Source organism: Urocitellus parryii, chromosome 10 (genome assembly GCF_045843805.1).
Source record: "Urocitellus parryii isolate mUroPar1 chromosome 10, mUroPar1.hap1, whole genome shotgun sequence".
Lineage (NCBI taxonomy): Eukaryota > Metazoa > Chordata > Mammalia > Rodentia > Sciuridae > Urocitellus > Urocitellus parryii.
The window spans coordinates 140,808,374-140,826,605 of NC_135540.1; the positions used below are offsets into that span (position 1 = coordinate 140,808,374).

At 58.3% G+C, this 18,232-nt stretch overlaps 1 protein-coding gene across 2 annotated transcripts in view; it reads right to left on the reverse strand.

Annotated features, from left to right (window-relative positions):
• Ppp2r2c (protein phosphatase 2 regulatory subunit Bgamma) overlaps window positions 1–18,232 on the reverse strand; it is a 99,002-nt gene that overhangs the window by 21,578 nt on the left and 59,192 nt on the right. For both annotated transcript variants that reach the window (XM_026395252.2, XM_026395253.2), the window contains exons 2-5: window positions 10,828–10,925; window positions 8,750–8,915; window positions 7,803–7,915; window positions 4,365–4,542 (exon numbers count right to left, since the gene is read on the reverse strand). In XM_026395252.2, coding sequence (XP_026251037.1) covers window positions 4,365–4,542; window positions 7,803–7,915; window positions 8,750–8,915; window positions 10,828–10,925 — 555 coding nt within the window. The remainder of the gene's footprint in view (window positions 1–4,364; window positions 4,543–7,802; window positions 7,916–8,749; window positions 8,916–10,827; window positions 10,926–18,232) is intronic.

Genomic DNA, 18,232 nt, shown 5'->3' on the forward strand with positions numbered 1-18,232 from the left:
GAGGGCAGAATCCTCTCCACCCCCAGCATCAAGCACGGTTCCTGGCACACCGAGGTGCTCAATAAATACCTGCTGGTAGGTGGCATTCCCTGCAGCATGCAGAGAGCACCATCTGTGTGCTCGCAGTGTGGCAGGAGCCCAGGCTGACTGCAGTGCCCAGGAGAACGCCACAGCTCTGCAGAGGATCAACCCTCTCACAACTAACCATTCTAATGTCCTGGGGCCACTTGGGTCCCAAACCTGTGAAGCCTACATTCTTACTGTCTGGGAACCTCACCTGCCTATGGCCACGCCCAGATGTCCCCTCTCCCCTGCATCTCCTTGGCTCCCAGGCTGTGTGTGCAATCCCACCCACCACCACACACAGCCTCACGGCCCCTACAAAGCTGGCTGGTGATGCTGCCCAGCTTCCAGTGTGCCCACAGCTTCTCAGACCTGAAGCCGTGGAGGCAGACAGTGGCTGCATGTCACAGGTTCACGTGCCGTCACACTGCACGTCCCCAGGCTCTGAATCCACAGACTCAACCATGTGCCGCGGAAAATACTCAAAAGAAAGTTGCATCCACTGAACACGTGGGTTATTTTTCCCGGTCATTGTTCCCTGCATGACACAGAGTCACAACTCTTTCCACAGCACTGTCAGTGCAAGAGGCCTAGAGACGGTGTGAAGCACACAGCAAGATGTGCAGAGGCGATATGCAAACACCACGCCACTGTATACCAGGGCCACTGTATACTCGGCCATTCTGACACCAGCATCCCGGGGCAGGGTTTGGGACCCCATGATGGGGAGGGGGACTTCTGGTCCCTGCTCTCTGTCTCTGCCACTCCAGCACTGCCTCTCTCCTTCCACCAGGAGAACCAGCCACAGGCCCGACATTTATGGAGCGCGGTGCAGCCCCGCGGCCCACAGCTCCTGTGGGTGTTTAGCTGAAGTTGGGAATTATTAAAGCTGAACTGAACTTACAACGTGGCTCCTCAGTTTCCTGGTCACACTGTAGGACTCGACAGGCACAGGTGGCCGCAGCTGGCCCCCTGAGTGCAGACAGAGCTCTCCCAGGTAGGGCGAGGACGGCTCCGTCTCTGTTGTTTCAAGTGCAGATGTTATGAATGGCTTCACAGCACTGACCCATGTCCTTCCTATTTACGGCATGCGACGTACCACGAATATTTTATTTTCATTTACAACATGAAGCTAATTTCCTCTCAAAAAAATAGTTATTTAGGCAAAACTAAAGAAAACTGACTTAAAAGAAAATTAATAAAACTTAGAAAAAAGTGGGAAGAGTAAATGAACAGGCGGCTGCAGACACGGCAGGTACCCAAGGGGCCTGCGAGTGACGCCGGTCAGGAGAGGCACGCCTCACAGCCTGGCCGGCCTGCCCAATTGTGTGGGGCCACCTCTGCCCTGCTCCCCGTCAAGCCCCTCACCCGCCGGCACTCCGCTGCCTGGAGCCCAGGGAGCTCCCCACAGTCACTCTCCTGCCTCCTCCTTGTGGCCACGGCCGCTGTGCAGACCCAGGTTCCAGCAAGGAAGACCCTTTCACTCCTCCCCTGAGCCCGCAGGCCCTCCAGGGAAGGGCTGCACCCCTCCACTCCTCCCGGGGTCCCAGGGCCTAGCAGGGGCCTGGACAGGGCAGCCTGAGAGCCCCGAGAAGCCAAAAGCAGAGGGGAGCAGCGCAGCCCAATCCCGCCGGGGCTGCAGAGCCTCCGGGAGCAAGGGCATCACCAACGCTGCACTGCACCTGGGGGATAAGCCCATCCCCCAGAGGCCCACGCCAGGAGGAAGTCGGGGTTCAAGGAGGGTGGCTGCCACTGTCCTGGTCTGCAGTGGGCAGCTCAGGGCAAGGCAGACAGCACTGGGCCAGGCCACGGAGGCTGAGCACAAAGTCCAGCTCAGCCCTGCGAGCTGGGGACTTGAGCCAGCCCAGGCTCCCCTGCAGCTATGTCCTCACCTGTGAATGGGCTGGTGGTAACATTGCCACTGTCCTCAGCTCTGCCATGAGCACCCAGTGGTGGAGGGGGCTCTCTGTGATCTGTGGACCCCTGCCAGGAAGCCCTTTGAGTCTCACCAACCCCATTAGCAAACCTGGAGTGTCTGTATTCAATTCTCCTTAGCATCTTTTCTTTTTCTTTTAAAAAATGTTTTTACCAGTCCATTATAGTGGTTTTTTTTTTAATAATTGTGGGGTTCATTTTGACATATCCACGAATGCATACAACTTCATGACATATCCATGAATGCTCCACTTCAACAACTGGTACCTCCCGTTTCCCTCCCCTCCTCCTTCACCTCGAGCCCTTCCTTCTATTAATTCATTATTTTAATGGGCACTTTATAGTTATACATGAGAGTGCAATCCATCCTGCCTCATAGACATGTGCATGGCATCGTTTGGTCAGTTACACTGGGACGTCAGTCAGTAGTAGTTCCAGATTTGGCAGTGGGCAGCGGTTCCTGGTCTTCCAGGACTGACCCCTCCCACACCTAGACACTGGGCTGGGCAGAGATGGAGGCCTCCAGCACCAGGGGGCCATGTGAGTCTAGTCTGGCCAATCAGAGCATGGCATTTACCCTCCCTCAACAGTGATTGGTTCAGAGAGAGCCAGGCCCAAGCAGAACCAATAGGGTGCCATCTAAGGTGCTCCTGAGAGAGTTTGAGAGCTGGTCTCTTTTCTCCTGGACTTTCACTCTGGCACTCACATGGAGCCTGAGACCAGAGGCAATGAGCAGAGAGCCGCCCCCTAACACCGCTGGAGCCCCAAATCCACCAGTGTGGAAGCTCTTTGTGGTTACATTGGTCAGTAAAGGCCGTGCTCACACCAGCTGGAGTGAGGCGTCCTGACCCGGCAACAGCAAGTCCCACCAACCAATGCTGTGAGCACCAGGCACGGCAGGCCTGCTGGGATTTAGCCTGGGTGGAGCATCTGGGCAGCCCAACCCTCCATCCAGCCAGATCTGAGCTTTCACCCCTCCTAATGCCCCAGGCCCAGTACTTTCTGGAGTCCTCCCGACCACCCACCCCCACCTCCACCCTCCATGCTGGAGAGCGGGAGCAAGGAGGCAGATGCTCCCAATACCATGGAGCTGACTGTGTGCTGGGCCCAGCCTGAGGGGCCCACAGACTGTATGTTGTGGTCCTGTGAGGAGGGACCACAGAGGGGCTTGAGGCTCACACAGCCCCCACGTGTGGCCAAGCCTCCTGCTGGGCCCAGGGCCCCTCAGAGGCTTTGCTTAGAGCTGCTCCCAATTCTCTTCCTGCTGGACGAGTCTCCCTGCCCGGAAGCCATTGTCACCCTCTGTCCTTCCTCTAACCCCCAGCCTGCTCCCTCCTGCTCCCCCTCTCCCCGCTGGCCAGTCCTGGTGTCTGCTGGAGGAACACTGTCCGGCCAGGCTCACAGTCCTGTGGGAGCTCAGCCGTCTGGACCCTGGGGACCAGCACTGACAGGCACTTGGAGACTCAGTTGCACGAAGTTCCCAGGGTGCCCTCTCCCATCACCCCCAGGTGGCCACTCCCACAGAGGGCAGTCAGAGTGGAGGCTGGGTGAAGAATCTGGGCTGCAGGGCCTGAGTCTGCTGTCGGCTTAGAGCAAGTGAACCTGGGCTCTGTGACTCAGTTCTCTCATCTGGAAAGGGGCTGGTGACCATGCTGGTGACCATGCCTGCCTCCCGGGGCTGCCGTGAGGATGACCTGAGTGAAAATCCATGTAGCGAGGGAGGCCAGAGCCCCTGGGTAGCACCTCACTGGGGCAGCATCACGAATGGTCTGTAGCACAGTGACATCCCAGCAGCCGCCTGCCCTGTCCACCACCACCCCCAGGGCCAAACCTCACCCCTCCCCAGACTGACATTCATGGATCAAGGGTCCTTCCCTTACCAGGCAGTGTGAGCCAGTCATCACTCTTGACCTTCACCTGCTCTGACACAGGACCACTGAGCAGAGGTTCTCCTGGCCCCCACTCCAACTGGGCTTCTGCTCCCGGGTTGTCCCTCTAAGCCCTGGAAAGGCCCTCAGTTCTGCCCATCACACATGGATACAGCTAGTCTGCAGGAGCTTCCAGGAGGGCAGGCGTCCTCCTCCAGGACAGACGAATCCTGGGCCCTTTGCCCTCTTTGCTGTACCAGAGAGGCCCCAGGAGGATGGGATGCTGGCCACTCTAGGGGAGGGGAGAGGTCAGATGTGACCCTCAGTGGCCATGACTTTAAGGCTTTCATTGAGTCGACCTGGGCTCATTCTGGGCTCATGCACACTGAATCAGAGGTGCTTCCATGAAGAAGTTAGGCAAAGCGAAGGCCCCCAAGCCTGCCTGTGGCCAAGCCAGCACCCCTGAAACCACCCCCATGGGGCCCTTGGCAAGGATACTGAAGCTCCTGTCGGTGATGGCCAGGTGCCAGAGGTTGATGCGCAGGTCGTCCGCGGACATGTACGTCTCACAGTCGCTGTTGACAGAGATGGAGTTGATGTGGTAGGTGTGGCCATTGGCGAAGATCCTGCGCGGGCTCACCTCCACCATCAGGTCCATGGGCTTCAGCACAGGCACCTGCAGGGCAGGACGGAGATCAGAGGGGCAGCAGGGAGCAGGTGAGGGTGGCATGGCAGGGCACACGATCTTAACAAGAGGCCACAGCACTCGAGGGGCCATAATCCTGATGCTGCACTGTCTGAAATGAGCAGTGACAGATGGCAAGGTCTCTCACCTGCCCAGCCCTGCAGGAGAGGCTTCCTCCTTTACATAGGCTCCTGGGATGTGTCCTGAGCCCTGGCCTGAATGCACTGTGTCTAAGTAGCTGAAAAACCCCTCTGCACCCGACTTTCCCATCTCTAAAATGACATGGAAGATAGCATGGCAGACCAGGCCACTGTCCACCAAACTGCTCTACTTTCTGCAATAACATCACTGGGAAGTTTCTGCTCACCAGGGGACTACATTTCCCAGCTGCCTTTGCAACCAAGTGTGGTCACGTGACTGATCCTGACCAATGAGACGTCAGCAAAGTGATGCATGTGCTCCTGGGCAGGTGGTTAAGCAGGGGTGTGCCTTCTGGCCTGGCAGTGAGGACCCAGGCCTTGGGGGATGGAAGAGGCTGCAGGATAGCCGCGCACCATCAAGGTGCCTGCACACTGGACCTCCTCACAGCAAACCCATCTCCACGTCAGAGTCCCTACAGTGGCCCTGGCCTCAGTCTGTGCCTTGTGCCTGGAAGGCTCAGCCGCTTTGGACTCCTAGTCAACCCTGCTTCTGCCCGCAAGACCAGAGTCACACTTCTGAGGCTGAGCCTGCCCTCCAGGGATGTCCCTGTCCCTCATGTACCCAGCTCACTGCCCACAGCGGGGGGCACTGCAGTGCATCTTGGGTGCAGCTCTGTTCAACTATGAGGTCTCCAAAGGTGGCTGGCCAGTCAGCTATGAGCTATCCCAAGGCCTGGCCTAGGCTGGTAAAGGGAAACTGACCCCACCCTGCTCAGGCTGCCCAGGCCCACTGGAGTTCCCATAGCCTAGGGCAGCTTGAGGTTGTTGTCTGCTTTCCTCTTTCCCCGGGGAATTGGGAACAGTCAGGGTGTGATGTGACCTTCTCTTGTTTGTGTCTGGTGCTGGGTCCAGGCCCAGCACAAGAGGCCCTCTGGGGAGTGAGTGAGTGGGTGGGTGGGTAAATGAATGAGTGAATGATAGGCTATGTTCCTGAGCTCCCAGGGACCCTGGGGTGGAAAGGGACAGAGGATATTGGAGTGAGTGACAAGCACCGGGCTCCTTTGATGCACATGTGGCTTTGCAGTCCCCGCTCAGTGCTCCCACGTCCAGGGGCTGCGTGAGCATCCGGTGTGAGGGTAAAGGCTCTCCCAGCCTATATGTCACTGTCAGGGTCCTCATGGCAGTGACTCTACGTCTGGGAAAACTTTGGGGGCAGGGAGTGAGTCTTAGCTGGGACTTGCTTTGGGGCTCAGGACCTGCCCAGCACATTGGCTCCCCCAACAGGATTCACAGGTGGCAGGAAGCTGCGGGGCTGATTGGCTCAGGGTCACGGGAAGGGGGAGGTAAAGAAGAGGCAAGTCGAGGGAAAGGCCAGGATGCAGCTCCGTTCAGTCCCATCTCCAAGGCTATGATCCGGGGCCACTGTCCTGCCTGGACGCCAGGCCAGTGAGACGCGACCCTCCTGCTTCCTTCTGGACGATACCCAGAAGCTTTTCTGGGCAGGGGGCGTCATCCCCCATAGTGGACACCAGGTAACTGCCTCCCAGCTTCCTCAGGATCTCTGTGCAATGTGCCAGTCACAGAGGCCCGCGTGTCTGAACAACCCGATGACCGCTCTCTGTCTCTCCAGACCCCCGGTTCGGGGCGTGCGAGCACCTGCTAAGACTCTCCAGGACGGGGTGCAGAAGGCCGGGCGGCAGGCCCTCCACCTACCAGGTCTGCTTTGCTGGTGAGGAAACCGAGGCACAGAGCAGGGAAGTAGCCGCAGCCACCAACCAGCTGTAGGTGAGTGTGTCTGGGAGCCTGCGGGGGCCCCAACACCAGGCCTCACATTAGGAGGCTTCTGGATGGGAGCGACAGCCCTGAGTCGCCGAGGAACCAAGGGAGATGGGATTCCAGGCCACGGGAGCTGCTGGGCCCCCCGGGGCTCGCCCTGCTCATTCACCAGCATCTCAGGTCACTCCTCTGGGCAGCACTTGACCCAAGGCCTGCATTTACTGAGGCTTCCCAGTGCCCAGAGCAGAGCAGAGGACGGAGGTGTGTGGGATGGATAGAAGTGAATCCGCTGTGTGAGCATCGATTTCATCAGTGGACGGTTCTGGAAGCCAGGGACAGACAAGGGGGCTCCACTCCCCCTGCCCTGCTTCAGGAGGAAAGGGACGGTTAGTCTTGTCAGCATGACACTGCTAACCACCCCACGGCTCTGCTGGGAGCAGGGACCTCGCTCCTGCTTCGTGGAGGACCAGGAGGCTGGCTCTGGACAGCCTTCCAGGCTTGGGTCCCGGCTGTCCGCCTGCTCGTCTGTGAGATGGGACCGTGGGAACAGAGCCAGCCTAAAGGATCTGGTGAGGGCTGAGTGAGCACTTGTGACAGCCCTGTGGTCCCCGTGGTGACAGTGCTTGGGAGACACGCTCACTACTGAAGCGTTTGTTCTTGCTGCAGATGAGGACTCCGAAGCTGGGGCAGGCTCGGTGCCTTGTCCCAGGTCACTTGGCCAGGCAGTGGCAGAGGTGGGGTGCGAACCCTCCTGTGGCTCATGCCTTCCATGCCTCACTAACTTCCTGCTGAGAAGAGGAGACCTTTTGCCTTTCAATCATGCTGGACCAGCCTGTGCCTTGGAGTGGCTCTGCCTGGCCTCCTTGGTGACAAGTGCCGCCTGGCCAGCTGGGCCTTATAAGTGCTGAGGCTCGGCTCACCCCAGCTTCCCTGTGCGCCGTGGCGGAGGCTTGGGGGCAGGGCTCAGCTGACAGGTCCTCTGCTCTGCTTCCTCCAGCTCAGTGCCTCGGCGTGAATCCTGGCCCTCCAGGGTGGCAGTGCCCCCCACCTCCCAAGGCAAGCTCTGGGGGCTCCGCCTCCTCCGTCCCAGATGAAAAGCACTCTGGAGACCCACGTCCGACACCTCATGCAAACCTGACCTCCGGGATGAGGGTCCTCTCCTGGTGAGGAACTGAGGCATGGGGCAGGGAGCTGGCCATGGCCACCCAACAAGGAAGCAGTCCGGGATGTGACCCTGGCCCTGGCTCAAACCTCAGAGGCCTTTCAAGTCCAAAAATTCTCATGGCTTAAAAGAGGAAGCTCCCCTTCCCGGGACCACCTGTGGAGGCCACTCACCTGCAGCGACGTCACCGTGGACAGATCCTTAAGCTTCCCTTCTTCGTCCTTCAGGTTGTAGCCCTCGGGCCTCTTATCTCGTTCGGTAATCTTCCATAATTTGATAGTTTTATCTTTAGGAACAGAACAAAGGAAAACGAGACACAGAATTAGGCACCAGGACAGGGGCAGAATCTCCAGGACAGCCAGCTCCGTACGTGGCGCTGAAGGCACCTCTCGTCACCCTGTCCGCGGTCGGGGGTCCTGCGGTTCACCTGCACTGACGCGGGGAACCTGCATGTGGGCGCTTGTCCATACTCTCTTCTCTCCTCGTGACTGGTCCCAAAAGTGGCACAGCTGGGCCAAGGGCGTGACCCTATCGAGCCTCCTTATCTACCTCTCCACTCGTTTCCAAGGCAGGACCATCGCTCCGTCCCCCTTCAAAGGCCCTCACTGGCGGGGAGAGAGGGCTCTTCCTGAGTAGCACCCTGCTGTGCGGAAGCCCCCAGCCGCTGAGGCACGAGGGCCCTGCTGCTGCCCCAGAGTGAACGTGGCCCAGCAGGCACTGGTGGCACCTGCAGCAGGGGCAGGGGTCCTCCTCCTGAGGCAGAACGACAGAGGCTCCTAAGCCAGTCTGCTCTGACTGCCACTGTACACCTGCGGCACAGCAGTTCTGGGGTGGGCTGGCGGCCGGGCTGGAGGGTCCACCCTGTGTCAGCTGCCGCTGGGTGTCCTGACCTGGACCCTCTTCTGAAACATCAAGCCCCCTCCACCCCACAGACAAGTGCTCGTGACTATTTACAACCCGGGTCCAGCCAAGCTGGTCCAGCCAAGGAGGCTGTGGCCTGGGCAAGAGGGGGGATTTCATGCTGCTCAAAATATTATGCTGAGCTCTCGCACAGATCCAGGAGAATGCCCACAGTACAGTAAAGCAAGATAGCGTTTGAGGACAGGGCCGGGCGCCTCACCGTTGGTGGACAGCAGCGAGTGCGCAGCGTTCTGCTGCGGGAGCCACTTGATCTTGTTGATCTTCTCCTCTATCTCCAAGCTCTTGAGATAGTCGAACTCTGGCTCGTGGCTCTGGAAAGTGCTGTAGACATCATACTCACCCTGGCTGTGGGGAGCATTTTTACTCTGCAAGGAGACCCCAAGGACAGAGCTGAGCTGCAGGACTGGCCAGCGCCGGGGAAGTGGACACAGGGAAGGGGCTGGGTGGTCAGAACCTCAGAGGACTAGACATTGCCTTGAAATTGGCTGCCAAGGAGCACCAGTTGGTCCAAGTCAAGGGCCAACGGAAACTACATTTTAAAGGGCTAATAACTTTCTGTGTGGCTGAGGCCACACCCCACCTCCTGTTCAATCCAGACCAGTTCACATTTAACTGAGCACTTACTATGTGCCGGACGCTGAGCTAAGGGCTTCTCGGGCTGTCCCTCATATTCTCCAGGCTTCCTTTGTGGGAATGGGAGTTCCAGGACAGCTCCCATCTTACTGAGCCGCAAGTGGAGACTCAGGTAAGTGGAACTTCCAAAGCTTTGTGTCCAGTAGGGGCCGCCACTCACTCCACTGAGGTCACATGGCAATGACCACCCTCTGGCCTCAGGTGCCAACCTGTTCCTAGTGTCTGTGTGTCCAGGGGGGGCCTGATTTGAGGGAAACTAGAAGGGAGGGAAGAGCAGGGAAGTGGCCGAGGTAGTGTCCTACCCCAGATTTCACACTGGGGTAGGACATCCTGCAGTGTTGGGCCTGGAGCAGAATTTCGTCCCTGACCCACCTTGGTGGCTCCTGTTCTGGTTCAGGCAGCAGAACTTAAACCACAGTGAAGAGGCTCCTGGTGGCGTTCCCCAAAGAGGGGGCAGGACTGCCACGTGCACCAGAGGCCGTTTCCCAGTAGACAATCAAGTTTACATGACATAAAACTGCAACCAGGGACAGATGAAGATAGTTGCCAAGCCACAACTTTGGGTATTTCTGTTCATTTTTTAAAAGTGTCTTTTTAAAACCTTTAAAGTTCTTTGCAATAAGTGCCTCCAGTTCTCCTCATCTCCCGGGAGCACTGGTTATGACAAAAAGATCAGTGACATTAAAATGAAGAGAATCCAAAACGGAGCAGCTCACATCTGCCAATTTGGTTTCCCTCCGCAGTTTGGCAAGAGGAAGGCTTCACTAGCCCCAAGGGGGACACTCTGGTCTACCTTGTGAAATCCATATGGGCCGGCCAGTGATGCACTGGGTCAAGGATGCTGGCCCTGGACTAGTCTGTGTCCCTGGTGAGCTTTTTCAGGCCCAAGATGCATCTGTCCCCATTTGGTGCCTGGGGGAAGGGAGCGCCGAGCTACACCAGCAAGCTGAGGGGAGGGTGGGGCGGACAAGGAGGCCAGCTTGGACCTTGCTCAGGAGGGCATGCGGGCAGCTCTCTGCCCCTCCCCGTTCCTGGCTTCAGGGTATCCTCCCTCCCCTGCCAGCTCACATCTCCATGGCTGGCCTGCTGTGCACCAGCTGGTCACTGGCCTGCTTGCTCATCTGTACAATGGGTCTTATCCTTGCCCTCGGAGGGGACCAATAGAGTCAAAGAGGAGAGTGCCCCAAGACTCAGCCAGGCGTTTGCACATAGTAGGTGCTCAGTGAATGGGGGGCCTTTACCAAGCGTTTCAGAAGTGACCCCCAAGGCAGGTGTCCCAGGCCTCCTGTTTCATCCAGAATTCTGCTGACAACAAACCCCACGAGGCAGGGGCAGGGCAGGAAGGGAGAGGATCCTCCTCCCTGTCCTCTCTGGCCCAGGGTCTCAGGTCACCCAGGCAGAGCAAGGTCTAACCGGAGGCTTCAGCTGTTTTTCTGGGGTCTAGGACAGGGGCACAGCTCACTGGGTGCAGTCAACACACTGCCCAGCCAAAGGCGAAGTGGTCCACATCCCACCTGCCCGTTCGCATCCCCATCTTTCCCTCCGCCCCGGACCCTGGACCTCCAGACCCCACCGGGTCAGGCCCCGCCCACTGGTCAGCCTCTACCAGGCCCCGCCCCCTGTTGGCCCCACCCACCCACACACCTCCGGTTCCCTCTGGAAGATGACAACCCGGCCGCCCTTGTCGCCTGTGGCCAGCAGCTCCCCAGTGTGGTTGAACTCGACGGTGGAGATGATATCGGCTGGGGGAAGAGAAGCAGGAGGGCGCACTCGTTAGAACGGGGTTCAGGCGCTGGACTAGCGCCCAGAGGACCTTAGGGAGCCAGACGTGGGGGAGCATGCGCAGGGCCCCTCCCGGCCTCCCCGGACTTCGGAGCCCTGTTTGGGGTGTGTGCCCCTCTTGCTTCTTCCCTCCCTTCTAGTTTGCAGGTTTCCTCCTGTGCTGAGCGGTGTCCCCCTGCATGTGGGACACTCACTGAGCCTTGAGCTCAGTCTCAGGGCTGGGTGACAGCTGGTGGTCACGTTCTAGACTTGAGGTCAGCATGGGCCAAGACAGTGGCCTGCACAGGTCTCCACTGGACGCCCTTAGAGAATGCAGGCCTTCAGGAAGCCACCCTGAGAGGATGGGGTGTGGGCGGGACTGGGGACCACGTGGCCATGCAAACTCCTAGAACCTGGGCAACTTCAGTGGAGACTGGAGGTGGCATCTAAAGGCACCTAGATGTGCCCCCCTCCTGTCTTGAACCCCCGGCCCCTGGACTCCAGCCACCTGGGCCCGGCCAGCCCTTCCCAGCATCTCCGTGGGCAGACAAGAGGCTCGCCTGCCGGGGCCTGCGATGATCGGCACCCATTCAGGGTTGGGTGGATCTCCCTCCCGTCAGAGCCCAGCCCCAGGCAGGCTTCTGGGGTCCTCCTGTCTGTGCCCGGAAGGCTGAGCCCAGCTCTGCTTGTCCTGGCCGCTGCTCCTCCGGCTCTTCTTCCCACCCATGTTCCCTCAGGGATCCTGGGGACCTTCCTTACGGGGCACCCAGAGTCGCCCACTACCTGGAGCCTTCGGCCCCCAGGGCTGGCGCGGCTGCACCGGCAGGCATTTGAAGAGAACTGACAGCCCCACCCCCAGGTCCCACAGTTGGCACCTGGGAAGTACAAGGCCTCCCTGCCGTCCCCAGCATTCTCAGGGTCCAGTCAGAGATGAGCAGCCCGGATGTTCCAGGGGCCAGCCTGGGGGCCGGGGAAAGCTGGGGGAGGACGACCGTGGCCTGGCAGAAGGACACTTCCCTCCCAGGAGAGCTGGCCTGCACTACTGCTCCCCCCCCCGGGTCTGCCACCAACATGTTGATTCCACTCACGCCCGACCCCTGACGAGGGGAGGTGAGCCTATGAAACCCACATTTCAAGTATGTTTGAAAAACAGACTGTTCCAGAACAGTCTCCCCACATGCCCAAGCAGAGAGCAGTCCTCCCATGCACAGTGGCTCTGCCAGCTCTCCGTTCCTGACCTGGGCTCCAGGCACCGAGACCCCTGACCTGACCTTAGCCATCTGGACCTACTTTCAAACAAGTCCCAGGAAAGCCCCCCCCGCCCAGGCTGGATGCCAGCAGGCTGCCCGGCCCCAGGTTCCCTCTCCTGACAGCAGCCAGGGGTCAATTCCCGGGACACAGCGTGTCTGCTCAGAGCCTGACCATGGACCCTCCCACACCGCCCCCTCTGCCGCTTCCTGCTCTCAGGGACGGCAGCACCAGTGACGCTAACTCCCCCCAGCCTTGAAGTCACCAACTCCATCTCTTCCTGACGCAACATTACCCTGCTGCCAGGGCAACACAGCCAGATGCCAGCCGCTTCCGCCTCCACCTGATGCCACACACCTCCTGACCATCACCTCCCTGCCGTCACCCGCTACAAGCCAGCTTCCATGGAGCAGTGAGAGGCAGGCTGCCACCTCATGCCCCTGCTCAAAGGCCTCCTGTGGCCCCGTCTCAGAGTAACACAAGGGGTAGGGTTAGGAGTAGGGGTAGGGCTAGGAACAGGAGTAGGGGTAGGGCTAGGGGTAGGGCTAGGGGTAGGGGTAGGGGTAGGGTTAGGGCTAGGGGTAGGGTTAGGGGTAGGAGGGCTGAAAGCCCCCGACGAGGAACACATCAGGAAGCCAAGCCTGTCTCTCCCGTGCCCCCATGGAACCTGGCAGTGCCCCCACTGGCCAGGCAACCTGCTCTCTGCCCCTGACTGTGTGTAGCTGTGATTTGCTTGGGGCTCCAGGACATCAGCAGACACTGGAAAGGGCTTGGGCACTAGAGTTGCCACCCTGCACCTCTGCCTTTGTCAAGAGAAGGGCCTGCCCAGAAGCCCACCCATCCCAGAGGAAGGAGGTACAAGCCAGTCTCTGGTCAGATGAGACCTGATGTTGGCCTCTATAGATGTGAGATGAATGGCTTTACTTATTTATTTGGGGTACTGGGGATTGAACCCAGGGGTGCTCTACTACTGAGCCGCATCCTCAGTCCTTTCAATTTTTTTTTTTTTTTTTTGAGACAGGGTCTAAGTTGCTGAGGGTCTCCCTAAGTTGCTGAGGTTGGTCTTGAACTTGTGATCCTCCCGCCTCAGCCTCCAAGTTACTGGGATCATAGTCACGGTCCTGCATCTGGCTACATATTTACTTTATATGCAGCGGTTTGGGGGTTTAGCTCAACCACAGATGACGACACCCGCCCCAACCCCGGCCACTACTCCATCTCAGTTATCCCTCTCCTGACTCTGGGCTCCATCTCCAAAGTACAGCTCTCGGGCCTGCTGGTGGTGGCCCTGAGTGTCAGCAGAGCTCCTTCCCTGTCTTTCAATTCTGCTCATCTGCTGCTTCTTGAGGGCCCAGCTTGGACCACCTTTGCTGAAATCGCCATCTGTATCCCAGAGCCCCTCTGGAGTAGCCCAACCCCCTGAGCCCAGACTGGCTTCTCCTACGGTGCTGTCCTGTCTGCGGGCTGTCTGTCTGTCTGCCTGAGCGCAAGGCCGCACGGGCAGCAGCTTGGGCTCCTTGATTGGCAATGGCACTTGGAAACTCGGTGTGGCATGTGGTGGGTCAGTCTAAGGTGTCATTCTATGTAGACCTCTGGGAAGCAGCTCCCGGCTGGCACTGCCCTCTGAGCCACCAATGCCAGCTTTGATGGTGACAGAAGAAAGAGAAAAGCGGGCTGAGAAGCCAGAAGGCAGTCGTGAAGACAGACGCACGACGTTCTGTTAACACTTAAAACAAGGCCCAGAGGAAACACGCACCCGTCCCTTGAGCACAGTGCAGAATGTCCTGGCCCCTGATCCTGTCCTTCAGAGAGCTGTTGGCGGCCATGGAGCCCAGCCTCAGCCCAGCCCGCCAGGCTCCCAGATGTGGGCTGGTTCTCACTGTTTCATATTAAGGCCCCCCCCCAAGGGCAAAGAACAAGATGTAAAATTGTATATAAAATGTCTTTGATTATGTAGACCAGTGATCACAGCCAGGTTAGATAAGCAAACAGCCGAGCGACGGCAGGAAGAAAACCTCCCAAAACGCCAACAGAGCTTCCTCTGTGTGGCTGAAATTAAATAATTTTTTCTCCTCTTTCTACTTTTCTGTTTTCCAGGGGTTTTTTTTTGTAATGAAGATACATTATTTTTTTTAAAAAAAGGTTTATTGGGTGTAATCAAAATGCAAAACCTGCACACATTTAATCTATGTAATTTGATGCGTTTGGACATATGAATAATGTATGTTATTTTATGGTGGAAAATAACAGTGCTATTAAATTTAAATGCCAGTGTAACCTTGCTACCCAGAGTGAGTGAGGGCCACAGAAGCTGGGTGGTTACCACAGTAACAGACACTAACGTCTGCAGGCGACTCATGATTCATATGTCATTTCATAACCACCGCCTCCTTCGCACGTCACGCCAGCCCCCGGGGAGAGATTACTATTTCCACTTGGCAGCTGCAGACCCCAAGCTCCCTCGGCAAGCAGTGACCCCTGCTCTCTTCCTGGGTCACGCAGAAACGTGGGTTGGATGCTGGGCTCCAGCCCCTCGGCTGTGTGGCTCTGGGGAGTCACACAGCTGCTCTGAGCCCTGGTTCCTCACCTGCAATATGCCTATTAGAGTCTTCCAGGGATTAGAGGCCCATGAGCCCGGCGGGGGGGAGGGGGTGAGAGAGTCAGGAGAGAGGGAGAGCCGACCAGGACTCCAAGGAATGATGTGTTCAAATAATTTGCTGAACAGAAGTTTAGGGTCTTTGTCACCTCTGAGTCTGCCTCTAGAGAATGTGCAGAGAGCAGCCCTGAGGTGTGTGAGCTAGATGGTGGCCCAGCCTCACCTTGCCAAGTCCCCCCACCAGCCCCTCCGACCCCGCTCTGCAGGTAATGATGGGCCACCTCCCCTCACCCAGCCCAGCCCTGCCTGCTCAGGCCCAGCAGGTGGCTGGGGGAGCTGCACAGTGACCGGTTTTCACAGTGGCCATCTCCATTGTCTTTGGGTAAAGTGGCCTCCCCTGAGACCTGGAAGTTCCCATCCCCCGAACGAGGAAGTCAGCAGCCTTGGTGCCACCTCTAGTCCAAGGCCATCCTCTCATCCTGAGGGCGCAGCCCGTCTCAGCCCCACACCACCTCCTCCCAGAAGCCCCCGCCAGCCCTCCTCTCGCCGTCCCAGTTCAGTGGCCTGGCCCACAGCTGGCCGTAGGGCCACTGGGTGCACCTGCAGGGCGCGAGCACTCCCACCTGGAGGCACTGGGTTGCTGTTACCTCTAGTCTTGACCGCAGGGGGCAGCTCAGCACCTGGCCCACCAGGCTTGCTCCCTGCGCTGCCCCCAGGGCTCCCGCCCTAGCCCAGAAGCCCCACCAAGCAGCCGTCCCACAGATGGTGACCACAGGCCTTAAATGACCACAAACACCACCACCGGACAATCTGAAGCTGGGATGGCCACCCAGAGCAGGTGGCAGCCCCTGAAGAAAAGCCCTACCCTGGGCCTGCTTCCCGCCTCCAGCCCCAGGACAAGCCCCAGCCACGGCCACGCAAGTGTGGACACTCAAGACAGCCACCGTCTCCAGGCTTACACCAGACAACAGTGTGAGGACACCTGCCAGCTGCAAAAGGGAGAGAGAAGGTTCTGGAAGGTCTCTTTGGAGAAGGGATCCCCAAACGTGGCAGGTAAAGTCTGTCATGTCTCTCGATGCCCCCAGATCATGCTCGCACGAGGCAGGCTCCAAACAGCTGCAGGCTCAGAGAAGGGATCGAGGTCCCTGGCACCGCCCACCAGCTGCCAGAGCGGACGCTTGATCTCAGGCACGGTGACCATCTCCAAATACAACAGGATCCGCAATGCCAGGTATATCCACAGGAAGTGACAGCGGCATGTCAGAGACCCTGCCCTCCCGTGTGCCCTGCGGCACCCAGCACAGCACCAGAGATGGAACCAGCCCAGGATCCACAGACATCAGGGACCTCTGACCCTGAGGTGTCCTGGGGGCTGGAACTGACAAACAGAGATGCTCAGTAGCTCTGAGAACTGTGGAGGACATGAAGACAGCCTGCTCACACCTAAGAAGGAGGAAGGGAAACGCAGCAGAGCGGGGAGGGAACTCAATGGGAATCCTACAACCCAGGAGCACAGTATCTGGAACAGAAAGATCCCGGGATCCTTAGCACGAAGAGACGATGGAAGCAGGAGTCAGTGCCCGTGGTGTCAACAGGAACCTCCCAGGCTGTGAACAGACAAAACGAAGATGTTTTAAAAAGAAAAGGGCAGAGATATGTAGAGGCTGTGGGATGTTATCAAAAGGACTGAGCCGGGCCTCGTGGCGCACCTCATCCCAGCTACTCGGGAGGCTGAGGCAAGAGGATGGCAAGTTCAAAGTCAGCCTCAGCCACTTAGCAAGACTCTGTCTCAAAATAAAATAAAAAGGGCAGGGGTGTGGCTCAGCACTTGCTCCAAGCCCTGGGCTCCATCCCCTGAACAGTGGGGGGAAAATCCTGACACACGTGCAGCTGGAGCTGCGGAAGAAAGAGAACAGAGGAAGACAGACCTGTAGAAAGAGGCACTGAGAACTCCACAATTTGCAAAGAATATAATCTGTCCAGTTTACAAATTTAAGAAGCTTACTTAACTCCACAGGGCACACCCTGGCCTGGGCACGTGCTTGATTTCTTCTCCACTATGCCTGTGGACCTCGAAGATGACAGGGTGCTCCACCTGGGCATTCCAGCCTCAGCCCTGTTACTTAACCAGCTGTGTGACCTCACCAGAACCACTCACCCTCTCTGAGCCAAGGCTGCCCCATGGGTAAAATGGAAATCATCATCACTACCTGGTCACAGTTCTCCTAGAGTGTATGTGAAACTCAAATAGCCTGTAGACTAGAAAGTTCTCTGGAGGTTCTGGCAGAGGCTTGCAAATGCAGGAGATTCAGATACTGTCGGGGACTCTCCCTCTCCTTGTCCTTCACCCTGGGTGCTGTCTACACCATTAAGGATCCATCAGGTGTTGGAGCTCAGAGCAGGGGGCCTGGGCAAGCCCAGCGTCCCTCTGATGACTGTGGCGTTTGATGAGCAACTCAGGGTCCAGGGCTGGGAGAGGAGGGAGGAGGAGGGCTGTGGGCAGGCACCCGGGACAAGAAGGGGGCCAGGTGCCAGGCCCCTGGGCTGGGGCTCTGTGAGTGGATTTGCCCAGCATCTTCTCTGGGCTCCCAGAAGAGGAGCCAGGCCCCACCTGGGAAGAGGGGTCCTCAGGCCTGCCCTCCAGGGACACCCTAGGTCCAAGGACACATGCAGGTGAGGGGCGGCCAGGTGAGGCAGAGAGGATCTGAGAGTCTCTGGAAGCAGTGACAGGAGCAGGGTCTTGAGGGACAAGGTGGGGTGGCAGATGAGGACTCAGGATTGCCACGGAGAGTGAGTCAGACACGGGAAGGCCAGGAGAGGTCACCACAGGTCCAGCCTCGGGTCACGTCCTGGGTGACCTGGTCCTAGCACGCTGCACACACTGAGTCCTTTCCACAATCCAGAGTTGTCACAGTCACCATCACCCCAGTTACAGGTGGAGACACCGAGGCACAGAGGGCAAGCACCTGCCAGAAGCCACCCAGCTAGTGGGAGCGGAGCCAAGATTCAGTGTCAGGCGGGCTGGCTCCAGAGTCCTGAACTTGACCCCTGCCTGGGGGTCTCAGGACACCAAAGGGGTCAGAGATGGGCCTGGGGAGAAAGCAAGTGCTGGGCTCAGAGTCCCCACACACCCCTGTGAAGAGGACCCTTGGAGAAAGCTGAAGATGTGGCCTGAGACCTGGAGCTGAGGGACCTGGTGTCTGAGGGCCGGGGAGGATGTTCTGCATCCACGTGCTTCCCAGGGACAGAAGAGAGCCAGCCTCGGTCATCTCAGGTGCTGTGTGCTGGTGCCTGGGGGCCAGGAGATGCAGCAGGGGTGGCTGGGCAGGGGGCCGAGGAAAGCCCCGGGGCTACTGGACAAACAGCTGTGATCCCCAGGTGAGGGTCCTGCGAGAGAGGGCTCTGCAGGCGTCTTCCAGAGCTCCCAGGGAAGGACTTAGGACA